This window comes from Etheostoma cragini, chromosome 22 (assembly GCF_013103735.1).
Source record: "Etheostoma cragini isolate CJK2018 chromosome 22, CSU_Ecrag_1.0, whole genome shotgun sequence".
Classification (NCBI taxonomy): Eukaryota; Metazoa; Chordata; class Actinopteri; order Perciformes; family Percidae; genus Etheostoma; species Etheostoma cragini.
Genome location: NC_048428.1, coordinates 21,528,946 through 21,541,333, shown reverse-complemented (window position 1 = coordinate 21,541,333; position 12,388 = coordinate 21,528,946). Strand labels below are relative to the sequence as shown.

Here is a 12,388-nt window from a genome sequence, read left to right as displayed (position 1 = left end):
AATGTTAAACCTGTGACATAAATCAAACATTTTACTCAATATGTCAAGATGGTGAGCTTTAAAGTCATATTTTTTCTTTCTATCATTCACAAACATAGATACTTTAAAGTCATATAAACATAACATAAGCAAGGATATAACTACATTCCCAATGTATTGTCGTCCATGTAGCCTATGCATGTTTCATGTACTCTAGTTATCTTTTTATATTTTTTAATTTAAAGGGACACACACACACACACACACACACCTAACACTCATATTTTGTGTTTATGTTTTTATTTTTGTTATTGTTCTCGTATTGTTATCATTACTTTTCCATCATTATTACGTAGTTATAATATGTTCTGTATGTTAATTTTGTGATATTTACAAAATTAAATTTTTTTTTTAAAAATGCTTTTATTGTGAAAAAGACCGGAAATGACCGGAACACAGGCTTTCTTTAACTGTCTATGTTATGAACACATCGAGGCGCCGACAGCCATTTTCTTTGATTTTCTTGCGGGCGTTAAAGAAAAAACACAACGTATTAAGCTAGCTAGCTTTCGGTTATACACGGTGATAAATAGGGCTTACGTTTAACATCACAAACGGTTATATTGCGGGTTGTTTTTGGTGTGATTGTCATTGCTTTAGCTAACGTTAGCCGCGCTAGCCTGGCACGGATCGAGGAAGAAGGTAAGACATCTGCGTAACCTTAGCAACCTACCTGCTAGTTAGCTTTAGCGTCCGCCAGTTAGACGTTAAACCCGTTTGGCTTGGACAGTTTGGTTATGTTTTGACGGTTTGGGTAATATATAATATAATATATTATATTATATTATATAACCAACCTTTGGCTATCGCGAGATCAGTAAAACCATTCCCGTAAACTTAGCAGAGCTTGTAGCTAAAGTTAGCTAAACGCTAGTGTGTTTATCTTTGGTTTTAGTAGGATGTTACCATCTAAATCAGCCACTAATTAAAGAAACTCGGCTCAATCTGCATGTAATATTAATTTATACAGCTATAAACTGCAGATTAATGTGAAAATGAAAGACTCCCTGTCGTGAATTCAGTTGCCAGTTTATTAAGTTCACCTACTGCAGAATAAACAAGTGAAGCTCTGCAATAATATTAAGACAGAACTTCAAGTTGGCAGCATGATTAAAATCAATTATCACAGTATTTATAAGCATGTTTAATATCAGTAATATGAAGTTGCAAATAGTTTGACAAATGTGGGTTTCATCGAGATTTATTATGAGACTTTAAATACTCAACTTAAACTCGTTATTTGGTTATTTAATTAAATTAATGACCACAGCAATAAGATGTAAATATCATGATATAATTCTGCAAAACCGTTAATATCAAATTAACGCACAGCCCATCTTTATGTACATTCATTTCAATGAGCGTAATATTAGAGACAACAGCAAACTGAGTTGCATTATGTCTTTTTGGGCAGCCTCAAATCCCCAAATACCATCGTGAAAACAGCCTGTTCTGCTTCAAGCTGCCGCTGCTTCGAGTTGAACCTGTTGTTGTTGTTGACAGCAACTAGACAGTCTAGAGTTAGACTTCTCTTTATTAATCCTTTTGGGATGACTCCTGCGAGGAAATTGAAAGTTCCAGCAGCAGTTTTAGCAAAAAAAAAGAAATGAAAAATTAGATAAAAAAGACAGTATAAAGACAACAAAATAACAATAATAATAACAACAATATTAAGAACATTTGTCAAATAAACAAAGAAAAGACCATAAATTAATATTCAAATGTCAGTTTTGAGTCCAGTGTTGAAGTGATAAAGTCACCAGGTGTGAATTTAAGTCCAGGTGTGCATGTATGTATGTGTACTGTGTGTATTTATGTATGTATGTATGTATTGTCCTCTCTGCCCTATTTCCTCCTCCCCCCTAGTGAGGAGTTGTATAGTTTGATGGCATGAGGGACACAGGAGTACTTGAGTCTGTTGGTCCGGCACTTAGGAAGGACCCTTCCACTGAACCGGCTCCTCTAGGTGCTGATGACGGTGTGCAGGGGGGGGGGCTGGCATTTTTAGTAATGTCCAGCAGTTTGTCCAAAGTCCTCCTCTTTGCCACCGTCACCAGTGAGTCCAACTTCATGCCGACCACCGAGCCGGCCCGCCTGATCAGTTTATCCTAGTCTAGCTACTAGTTACTAGTCTAGTAACTAGACTATAGTAAAATATTCTCCTAACTAGATTAAGTAGTTAAGTAATAACTGCCTGTACTGTGGTCCGTTGTATTTTTCCTGCAGCTTTAATCTTGAAACAAAACAAACTCTTTTCCTTAAAGGTCGGCAAAATGTCAAGACCACGACCCGGATCCCCACATTACAGGTAAACGCATCGCTAGGTTTTCATTTTTTTATATAGTTGTGTCTCGCAAGATCTGAGTATAAATGTGAATGCTGATTTTTGGAGTCTGGTGTGGTGACGTTAAGGTTTTTCTTTATTTACTTTTGCAGAAAGTTCCCATGGGAGGAACCAGGCTTTGATCCTCACAAAGTCCTTGCAGATCTGGACGGGAGTCCGTCGAACAGGAGCCGCCGCTCTAGAGATGATCCCGAAGAACACTGGGACTACTCCAGGGAAGACATGTACCCTGAAGGCCAGAGAAGATCCCCTCCTTTCCCAGATGACCATAAGTTTGTGCGTCATCGCCACCCAAACCAGGAGGAGTTTCATCGCAGAAGGCCACAGTCGCCCCGTCTTAATGTCGTCGGCTTTGATGAAGACCGCGGGCTTTCTCAGCTGCGTGATGGAGGAGTTGAGGGAGATAGACGCAGAGAAGGGTTCAAAGATCTCTTCCAGCGTTTTGAAAACCGAGCGAGGTTGCCCCAGTCTCCTCTGAGGATATCTAGGGAGAGATTGCCGGCGACACCGAAGTCTCACTCAGACCACCAGCAGAGAGAGCCGGGGACAGGCTGGAAGAGAGAGGACCAGGGCAGGGGTCCAGGGAGGTTCAGAGACCAAAGTCACAATACCAGGTTGGATGACCAAAGAGGTGGAGAAGGTAGGGAAAGAGGGAGGAGGGGCACACAGGGTCCTAATAGAGATAGAAGAAGAGAGAATTCACATCACGAGAGGATCCCCCCCTTTAAAAGACAAAGAAGACAAATGGATGACGCCGCTCACCTTGGGTAAATTTTAAGCAAAATGCTTTGCAGCACTGTCGCAAGGATGCGAAGAATGCAGAGGATTCCCGTCTTTCAAATTTTCCTTTTACAGCATAATGGCCCGCTGTTTTTCATCACGACTTATTTCCCTAAAACATAATACTAATCTAACTAGTAGTCTGCATGGCTTAAAGTTGTCTTGCTTTGCAACTTCTTCCAATTCTTTAAAAATTCTGCATGTCTTACGTTGAAAGCGTTGTAGTGAAATCAGCAGTTTTAAAGACAGAAGTAATTTAATAACTTGTCATAAGCACATTGGATATTTGATTTAGACTGTGAGATAACTCAAAAGCTAATTTAAAGTGTACATTTAAAACCAGATGTGAAGTTGTATGATAAGCATGAATAATTGTTGAACCATGTCACCTCCTCTTATGCTGTCACAGGTACAGGAATGAGGAGGACTTTGGGCAACAGCGTTACTCAGTGGACACACCCAGGGACAGGTTTGGTGGAGACACTCGTGGGAGCCTCCCCCGTGGAGACGGTCGCCGTGGGGGACCACTTGTCATTGAACACGATCATGGCATCACAGGGAGCGGAGAGCCGTCACGCTGGCAACAATTTGGCGATCGTGAAGACCTTGCGCCTGACTTTACTCTGCAGAGGAGTCCTCGTCCAAGGGGCTCCTCTCCGGAGCGTTTCAGAGCGTTGGAGGATCGGGAAGACGCGAGAGGACGCCATTTTCAAGATAAATGGGGAGACTCCAACTATCATGAAACTAGGAGGAACTCTGCGCCTCAAGATAGACCAAACCCTGTGAGATATGGTAATCGAGAGGGTCCGGTGAACCACAGGGGGAGGGGTGGTCCTCGCCCAGGGAGAGGGCAGTTCAGTCGGGGCCAGGGTGGAAGGACTGGACCGGCCAGACATCAACCACGCACACAGCAGTCCTCCCAAGATCTTCCTGAAGAAGAGCAAAGACCAGGGTACCGAGCATTCAGGGAAGATTCTTATGAGGATCCAATCGCAGGGGAGCCTGACTGGGCAGAAGAAGACAGACTCCAACAGTGGGAACCTCAAAGGTCTGGAAGTTTGGACCAGCACCTACAGAGGGATGACTTGGACCCTAAAATGCCCCGTCAGAGGGAGCGAGCATGGAGCGAACAGAAGACCAACAACATGGCGGTCGTAACGGAGGAAACGCTAACCATCAAAGTCGACATGAGCCGACCCGTAAACAAAAACAGGTACAATATTATTTTTATAGGAAATTATTACGGGTGAGAGGGGAAAGTTCACACTTCTCTTTCTGAAATCATGGAACGTTGCTGAAGGAACAAGGAAGAAAGAAACAACCACTTGGAGAGTGAAGGCTTGTTGAATATTAGGGGCCACAACATATATCAGCACTGAACTGGATTGTGTTGCAGTTTGCACATCTGCTTAAAATGTGTTCCCTCATGGAGACTGTGAGGCACTGCTGAACGTTTCTTCCAAGGTTTGCTGTTGTATCTTACGACCAGGACGCCTCGCAGAAGTTTCTAACAACACATTTTCATCTGAAACGGAGTCGTCACCCTCACGTGAAAACGTGTGGATTGACACCAGGAAGAGACGCATTGAAGCAACGGAAACGCTCACAACTCCTGAAGGAACCAAATCCCAGTTGAAGGCTTCTGACGAGGCTTGGTGGTTGGTCTTTGGGAAAGTGACAATATAAAATGGTGCTGATATTATACTTGGCAATACTTCCTTATCAATCCTTCATAATTCTCACAACTCTTACATTACCTTTCATGCAAATACGCTCATGAGATGGAAGGATCTGGTCAGCAAGATACAGGAGAGCACAACGCCTCTAACGTCAGAAGAGTGACTGAAAAGCGGCAACAAAAAACAACCTATTGACGATCATTTGGACACATTAAAGTAAATAAAGGGAACACCTGATGATGGCTAGCGGGAGAACATCAGAGTCTGTATGTTGTCATCAAATCTACTCCAGTATTCGTTGGCTTTAATCTCAGCAAGCTTTGAGGCAGATGGAAGAGGTGCAACATGAAAGGTGATTCTGACAGGATTCAGAAATGGCCACACACCCCAAAGGCAAGAAGCAGGACTTTGAAATCATGCTTATGTGAGTAAAGAGGGGTTTGACAGCAGAACTGGACCATCACACAGTCACTGTGGACTTCAGCGAAGTCAAGAAACATCTCAAAGACCATATTGAAAAGGATCAGAACCAGGCGTTGGTTCTTTGTTGCTCAAGTTGGCTTTCCTAAAAGCAGCTGTGAAAGGAAACACCCTGCAAACATGGTCTTACATTATTATACAGAAGTATGTTTGAAGGGATGTAGCATTGTCATCACTCAGTCATGATGCCTTGGCAAGACATAACTAAAAGATTTGGATTATTTTGGACTGAAAGTGAAAGAAGACCGTTAAATGTTAACGCTCTCTAAACGTGACAATCTCTATATTGCATATTTTGTGTTAAACAGCCTCGTTATTGATGCTACAGATGTTGCCTCTGGTTGAGCTGAGGTCCACAGATCTTCTGACTCCCTCGATGACATTTCACTTGCGGTCTGTGAAACAGGATCAGGAAATCACAGCTGAAACTGAAGGACAGGTCTGTTTCCTGAAAACGTCACCTGGAAGTCAAACACTTGACAGAAGTAAAATAAAGATTTAAGGAAGTGCAGGCTTTTAGCAACTAGGCAACATGGCCTGCTTTGTGACAAAGCAACATCACTTAAGCCCACCAGAGAAAGTAATGAGTGCTCTGCGATGAAGGTGGAGGGGAAATGTTTGATTAAGGTTTTAAACAACATTAATCAAGATATTTCGCAGGAAGATGAGGACATTTTTTTTATCTTGACTGGAGCCGTTTGTCCACACGCTAAATCGGATGTTTGGAAACCTGCACACGGTCAGTGGGAGGAAGTGGAGACAAACAAATGTTCTGGCACAATTTCCCACCACATGTGGATGAGCGGGGAGCATCGGAAGTCGGTTTGGCCAAATACCGAACCGTGTTTGAGGTGTTATTTTGGTAAAGAGTATTCAAAGCATGTCCACAATGCAAATGCTAAGATGCATTCAAGTTCAGACAAACACAAAGACTTATTGTTCTTTACTGTTCTTACCACAGGGATTGATGGATAAACAAACACACCTACAGCTGTTTTTTTTTTTTTTTTTTGGAAGAATTTTGAGCTGGGGATCTGTTATTTGTCGGAGAAGCTGGTAAAGAAGACAAGCCTGACAGCCCCAACCATGATTTAATGACTTAAGAATGAATACACACTGGGTAGAGAAGAAATTGAAGCGTGAACGTAAACATGAAAGCTGTTAAAAGGAGAAATCAAAGCATCATTAATGTGGCTGCAAGGAGAAGATGAGGCCAAGAACATAGAAACAGATAAATTGAGAAATTAAAGCAATGAATATTGCTATTACGAAGATAAATGGATATGGATTCAACCAATGGATCGCAGCCTTATCTGGACCATCAAAATGAGAAGAAATGCCAAGAAGTTGAGAAAAGACCGGTGCTGTTACAAGGAGAAGTGAAATTAAACCCTTGAAGATGAGTATGAATGTTGATGAAGGAGAAATTGCAGCATCTTTAGTGCTGGAAAAATCAGAAATCAATGGCATGAACATATGCATCGACACATCTGGAAAATGGAGGAAGTTGAAGCATAATCAGTGCTGTGGACGCAGAAACAGAAGCCGTGAATGTAAATATTGTTAATCTGAAAAAGGATAAGTTCTTGCCAAGAACATAAACATAAGTGCTGTGAAATGGAGTGATTGAAGCTGTCAACTTTCACAGTATCAAACCAGAAAATGAGATATTAAAGTAATGAATCCTCCATGCTGATCAGTGGAGAAATGGAATCAGCGAAGAGGAGAAATTGGCGACATTAAGAACAACATGATAGATTCTGCTCAATAAAGACATTGAAGTGGCTCCAGAAGGTGAACGGGGATCCGTTGAGTCCTGGAGGAACTGTGGGTCGAGTTCGATCAAAGATCACAGATCTAGATCGCACAAGATGGCCGATTAAAAATGTCAAGTTTTCCACGTGGGATTCAAACAACAAGGTGACTGGAGTTCACCGAATGTACGTCGGAGAACCAAAGTTAAGATGCCAAACGGAAGATTCAATGGATGAAACACCAGAAGAAGTGTGAACTTTCACCCACCCTTAAACTCACCTGTCTTTTTAAGAAAGATGGGGTACCTCGGTCTCCTCCGGCTTTACCTTTAAGCCTTTCTAGACATCCATTATGATGAATTGTACGATTCTGTGTCCGTTCGGGGGGGGGAACATCCCCCCTTTTATTCAACATATAGTTATTGTAAACAATGTCAGTCGTGGAACTCGTGAAAGGCAGGTTTGTTGGGTAAGGTAAAGATTTTCTTTTTCTTTTTCTTTGCCAGATGTGATGGGGACAGAAAGTCCTTTTTAAAACTGGGTATTTTGGCTAAATTACACACATATATACTCAAAATATGTTGAGCTTGTATGTATTTGTATTTAAAAACGTGTAAATTAAACACATCAGCTGTGCACATAGTTCAGGTAAGAGCTCATCCCAACGGGGACCAGTCTTACCTCTTGGCTTGGTCTCATTCTTCTTCTTCTCCTCTGCAGCCCGCTGTGCTACTCCTCGGACCGGCAGCTCTCTTTAGACCTGGTCAACGTGGGTCGCCAGCGTCTGGACTTCCTGCCCATGCTGGAGCACTCCGGGACGTACCGGGAGAACGCCGTGCACACCGGGACGTTTGCCCAGGAAATCATCACACTGGTGCACCAGGTCAAAGGTCAGCACGGCATGCACACATCTACGTGTTGAGTGTTTGGTTTCATACTAAATCCACATTTAGGGTAACTCATTTGTCATTTAATAATATAAAACATGCCACAGATGGGAACAAACAAGAGATTAATCTCCATTTGGATTCAAGATCCTTAACATAAAATTCTACCAATCCAAAAAATAAACCACAGCCTTGTTTACTCATTTATACCAAAGTTTACTTCTAGCTACTATTGCAAAGTCTAGTTTGATGGAGGGGGGACACTAGATCACACACTGAGTCTCCTGGGGCTCAGGAGGAAGCTGTGAAATCCTAAAATAAGTGTCAACAGCAGCTGTTTTCTGCAGCAGTCAAATCAGTTTGAACATTTTGATTTTTGGCGTTCGAGTTGGCAGAGCGTGTCTGATTAGTACTCCGTTGGTTATTAACCTGTTTTACAACGTGTGAAATGCTCTACCGTGGACCTCGTCCTGATAACATGTTACACTGCTTTACAGAAGTAAATTTGGGCTTTTTTATAAACTGTGAAAACTAGTTCAGGTTTGGATTAAAAACACAAACCATAAAAATGATTGGTCCGTAGCTGGATTGTGATTAACCCTCATGTTGTCCTCATGTTGTCCTCATGTTGTCCTCATGTTGCCCTCATGTTGTCCTCATGTTGTCCTCTTGTTGTCCCCATGTTGTCCTCATGTTGTCCTCATGTTGTCCTCATGTTGTCCTCATGTTGTCCTCATGTTGCCCTCATGTTGTCCTCATGTTGTCCTCTTGTTGTCCCCATGTTGCCCTCATGTTGCCCTCATGTTGCCCTCATGTTGCCCTCATGTTGCCCTCATGTTGTCCTCATGTTGTCCCCATGTTGTCCTCATGTTATCCTCATGTTGTCCTATATCAATGTTCTTTTTAAATCCCCAAAATGACATGATTTATTTCACCCAACACTCTTTTGCAAGTACAAATCTCTACTTTCATTAATTCTGGGGCGTCTTATTCAATTTTATAACATTGTAAAACAAATTGAAGTGTTTTTGAAATAGTATTGAGTAAAAGTTGACATATTCCAACATCCATTCCTTTTAATTTTATTTGTTACGTAGTGTTAAAAAATGTCAAAAAAGTGACATTGAACAATACATTGAAAAAATTGTGTTTTCAAGTGTTGAAAAAAGGGACAAAAAAATAAGAAAAAGTCAAGAACAGTGATTAAAAAGCCTCAAGTGTTCATTTTAAATTTTGACGGGAAACCAACACAAGGGTTAAAACCACAAAAACTCAACATATTTAGGTTCTTAAATGTCTGTTGTCTGCATTCACAGAGCAGTATTTTAGAAATGACGGGGTCACCCTGAATGAGCGATTCTCGGCGCCCCAACAAGGCGGCTACGCCGAGGAAGAGACGGAGGAGCTGACGTTGGATGAAAGGTTCAGCTCAAACCGGTACGCTGAATGGTGTTTGTTGTCTTTGGTGATCAAAGTGGTTCTAATGGTAGTTATTAAATATCATATTAATAGCAGCTGAGTGTCCAAGTTTTCTTAAACTTCTGATCGAAAGTTCAAAATTAAGATTCATAACAATACAGGTTAACATTCTGCGCAGCCATGGCGGTCATTTTGCCCATTTTGAAAGTTATAAATGTATTTTTCAAATTGTCTTTGCTGGATTAAAAAAAAATACAATCCTGCTGGGACCTGACTTTTCGTAAAATAGTCTGTATTTCCATTTAAAAATTGTTTTTTTTTACATTACACAAAAGGCGAAGAAAAACAAAAAGTTTACCTTTACTTTTACCTATTTTGGCAATACACAGTCATTCTGCACGCTGGGATTTTCAGTATATATATTTAAACTCGTCCAATTGTACATTTTGGTGTTAGTTAGTTTTTCTAAGTGTATCCTAACACAATACAAGTATTAATATTGCAATTAGGTATTTATCATCATAAGAGAGTTTGGAATCTGGCGGTCAAAATGACCACACTTCTAGTGTTAAACCCTATTCACAGCGGACTAGTGTTACCCGGGGACCTCCTGGTAATTTGTAATAATTGTTTAAATCACTTAAATAAAGTTTTGTGTTGGAGATTGTAACTTTCCAAAATCCCAACTTTGACTTAAAGGTTTTCCTTTTCACTGTAAATGCAAATCGGCTCCAAATATCGGGTATTGTTTAGTTACGTGCTAATAATCGTATTATTGTCAGCATTGAGAAAACGGACAATCCCTAATTTATAATAATTACGGATGTTGTCATGTGTAATTTGTCAAGTAAAGTTAATAAATTACCGGCCATATTTCGCCAAACGCAGAGATTGTGTGATGATATCAGTTGTTATCTCTTTGATTCTGGGTTCTCTTGGCTGCTTTGGCAATTATAAAGAAAAGGGGATAAATGTCAGTAAATTTGAGTAAAGTACAGACTTATTTGTGCAAATGCGCTGCATCAAACACAGTCATGGGTTTCATTTCTAAATTGTCTAAAAAGACAAGTGTCTTTCTGTAAAAGAGCCTGTGATCCTCGGGCTTTCTTCAGGTCCCTAAACCCAGGTCCAGAACTCTTCTAGTAATGTTACTCCTTGGTTTTAATTTTGATTTGTCATTCTATCTTATTTGTTCTTTAAATTGCAGTATTTACTGTTACATTTGTAGTTTTGGTTTAAAAGGTGCTGCATTAATTCAGGTGATAAATGTCCTTCTGTCTGTCTTCTTCTGCAGAGGCTTCAGCTTCAACATGAACTCGCTGCTTGAGGACGACGAGCCTCTGTTCTCCAGACCAGGACCCGTGCTGGTGAATAACGATACGCCGCCTCTAATCAGAATCAGAACTAATTTATTGATCCCCAAAGGGAAACTCTGTGTGTTGCAGTTGCACAAATAGTATTAATATCAGAGTAGAAATATATATAAAGAAATACAATGAGTATGGATATGTATGTTTACATAGTTAAAGGAATGGTATGGTACAATATTTACATAATTAACATAATTAAGGAGTTGCAATGGTGAAAAGTAGTAATAATAATAATAATAATAATAATAATAATAAAAATAGTAGTAGCTATTGAGTATTGCACACATTTTAGGTCGGTATTATTGCATAAAACAGATAATATTGTCCCGTTTCCTTTCCTCTGTGTGTGCGTGCGTGTGTGCGTGTGCGTGTGCGTGTGTGTGTGTGTGTGTGTGTGTGTGTGTGTGTGTGTCAGACACTTAGAGGGAGGAGTTATAAAGTTTGATGGCAACAGGCAGGAAGGACTTCCTGTAGAGCTCTGTGGTGCATTTTGGGAGAATGAGTCCATTTCTGAAAGTGCTCCTGTGATTGAGCAGCAAGTCATGGATACTTGGCATCCTAAAACACTACACCCGTAGAGACTGCTGATAAAATGCCCTCATTTGTATTTGCGGATACATGTCCATCTGAATGGGTGTTTTTTTTACTTGATATTATTGATGATGTGTTGACAGCCGGTTCAAGACCCGGGGGACCTGAGGCATGACCTGGAGAGGAGGAGACAGGAGAGGCTGGAGGGGGTGAAAGTCACAATATCAGGGAACAATATGTCCCCGCTCCCCCTGTGTCCAATCAGGTGAGAGTAAACTCCTCGTTCCTTATGCTGTCGTTGTTTACCAGACTTTACTTTGTGTTAATAAACCTCCTGAGTGCTTTGAAGGTGAAGTTGGATAGACTTAAACAAGAGAACCCTGCATTAAGCATGAATATTACCACATCTAACTTGCACAGAAGTTACTAAATTTACTGTATTCTGAGTTTTAATTACCTTTTTAATGATAAGTGATAAGTGTAATAACTGATATTTCCCAAAGGTCAAGGGGCTTACTGTTAATTTAAGATTATAAATCAAGATTACATTTAATCTTTATAGATCCAGATTACATTTAATCAGTGGTGGGAAGCAACAGAGTACATGTACTCAGTACGAAGTAAGTACTCTTAGCTTATACCAACATCTACTTTCTGTACATTGTGTTTCTGTCAGTGCGCCGGGGTCAACGTACAGGGACAAGAATGACATGTCTCCGATGGAGGACGAAGAGTTCTCCAACTGGCCTGAGGAGCAAAGCAGGAGACGAGAGGGCAACATGGTGAGCATCACAGAGATCTTTCATATAATGGAGACTACATGTTAGAGCTCAGAGTGAATATTTAACCTTCCTCTCCTCCTTTAGGGACCAAGGAGAGGAGCTCCGTACAGACCGAATGCTGCCCCCCAACGCAGGAACACCCGCCCCGTCAACCGGCTGGGACCAATGAGACAACCAGACAACCGCAACACCCCGTCAGGTAACTAAGCACCCCGTCAGGTAACTAAGCACCCCTGCAGGTAACTACACACCCCTGCAGGTAACCACACACCCCTGCAGGTAACCACACACCCCTGCAGGTAACCACACACCCCTGCAGGTAA

The 12,388-nt window shown here is 41.2% G+C and overlaps 1 protein-coding gene across 2 annotated transcripts in view; it reads left to right on the top strand.

The window, feature by feature from the left end:
* The first annotated feature begins 433 nt into the window (after positions 1 to 433).
* Positions 434 to 12,388, top strand: part of zgc:112982 (uncharacterized protein LOC503771 homolog) — a 12,735-nt gene continuing 780 nt past the window's right edge. The window contains exons 1-10 of one of the 2 annotated variants that reach the window (XM_034861699.1): positions 434 to 681; positions 2,304 to 2,347; positions 2,476 to 3,150; positions 3,573 to 4,376; positions 7,797 to 7,966; positions 9,280 to 9,400; positions 10,677 to 10,749; positions 11,427 to 11,548; positions 11,960 to 12,065; positions 12,150 to 12,264. In XM_034861699.1, the coding sequence (XP_034717590.1) occupies positions 2,313 to 2,347; positions 2,476 to 3,150; positions 3,573 to 4,376; positions 7,797 to 7,966; positions 9,280 to 9,400; positions 10,677 to 10,749; positions 11,427 to 11,548; positions 11,960 to 12,065; positions 12,150 to 12,264 (2,221 nt within the window). In that variant the 5' untranslated portion in view covers positions 434 to 681; positions 2,304 to 2,312. Of the gene's footprint in view, positions 682 to 2,303; positions 2,348 to 2,475; positions 3,151 to 3,572; positions 4,377 to 7,796; positions 7,967 to 9,279; positions 9,401 to 10,676; positions 10,750 to 11,420; positions 11,549 to 11,959; positions 12,066 to 12,149; positions 12,265 to 12,388 lie in introns of those variants that run through there. The other variant, XM_034861701.1, reaches the window with a different exon arrangement.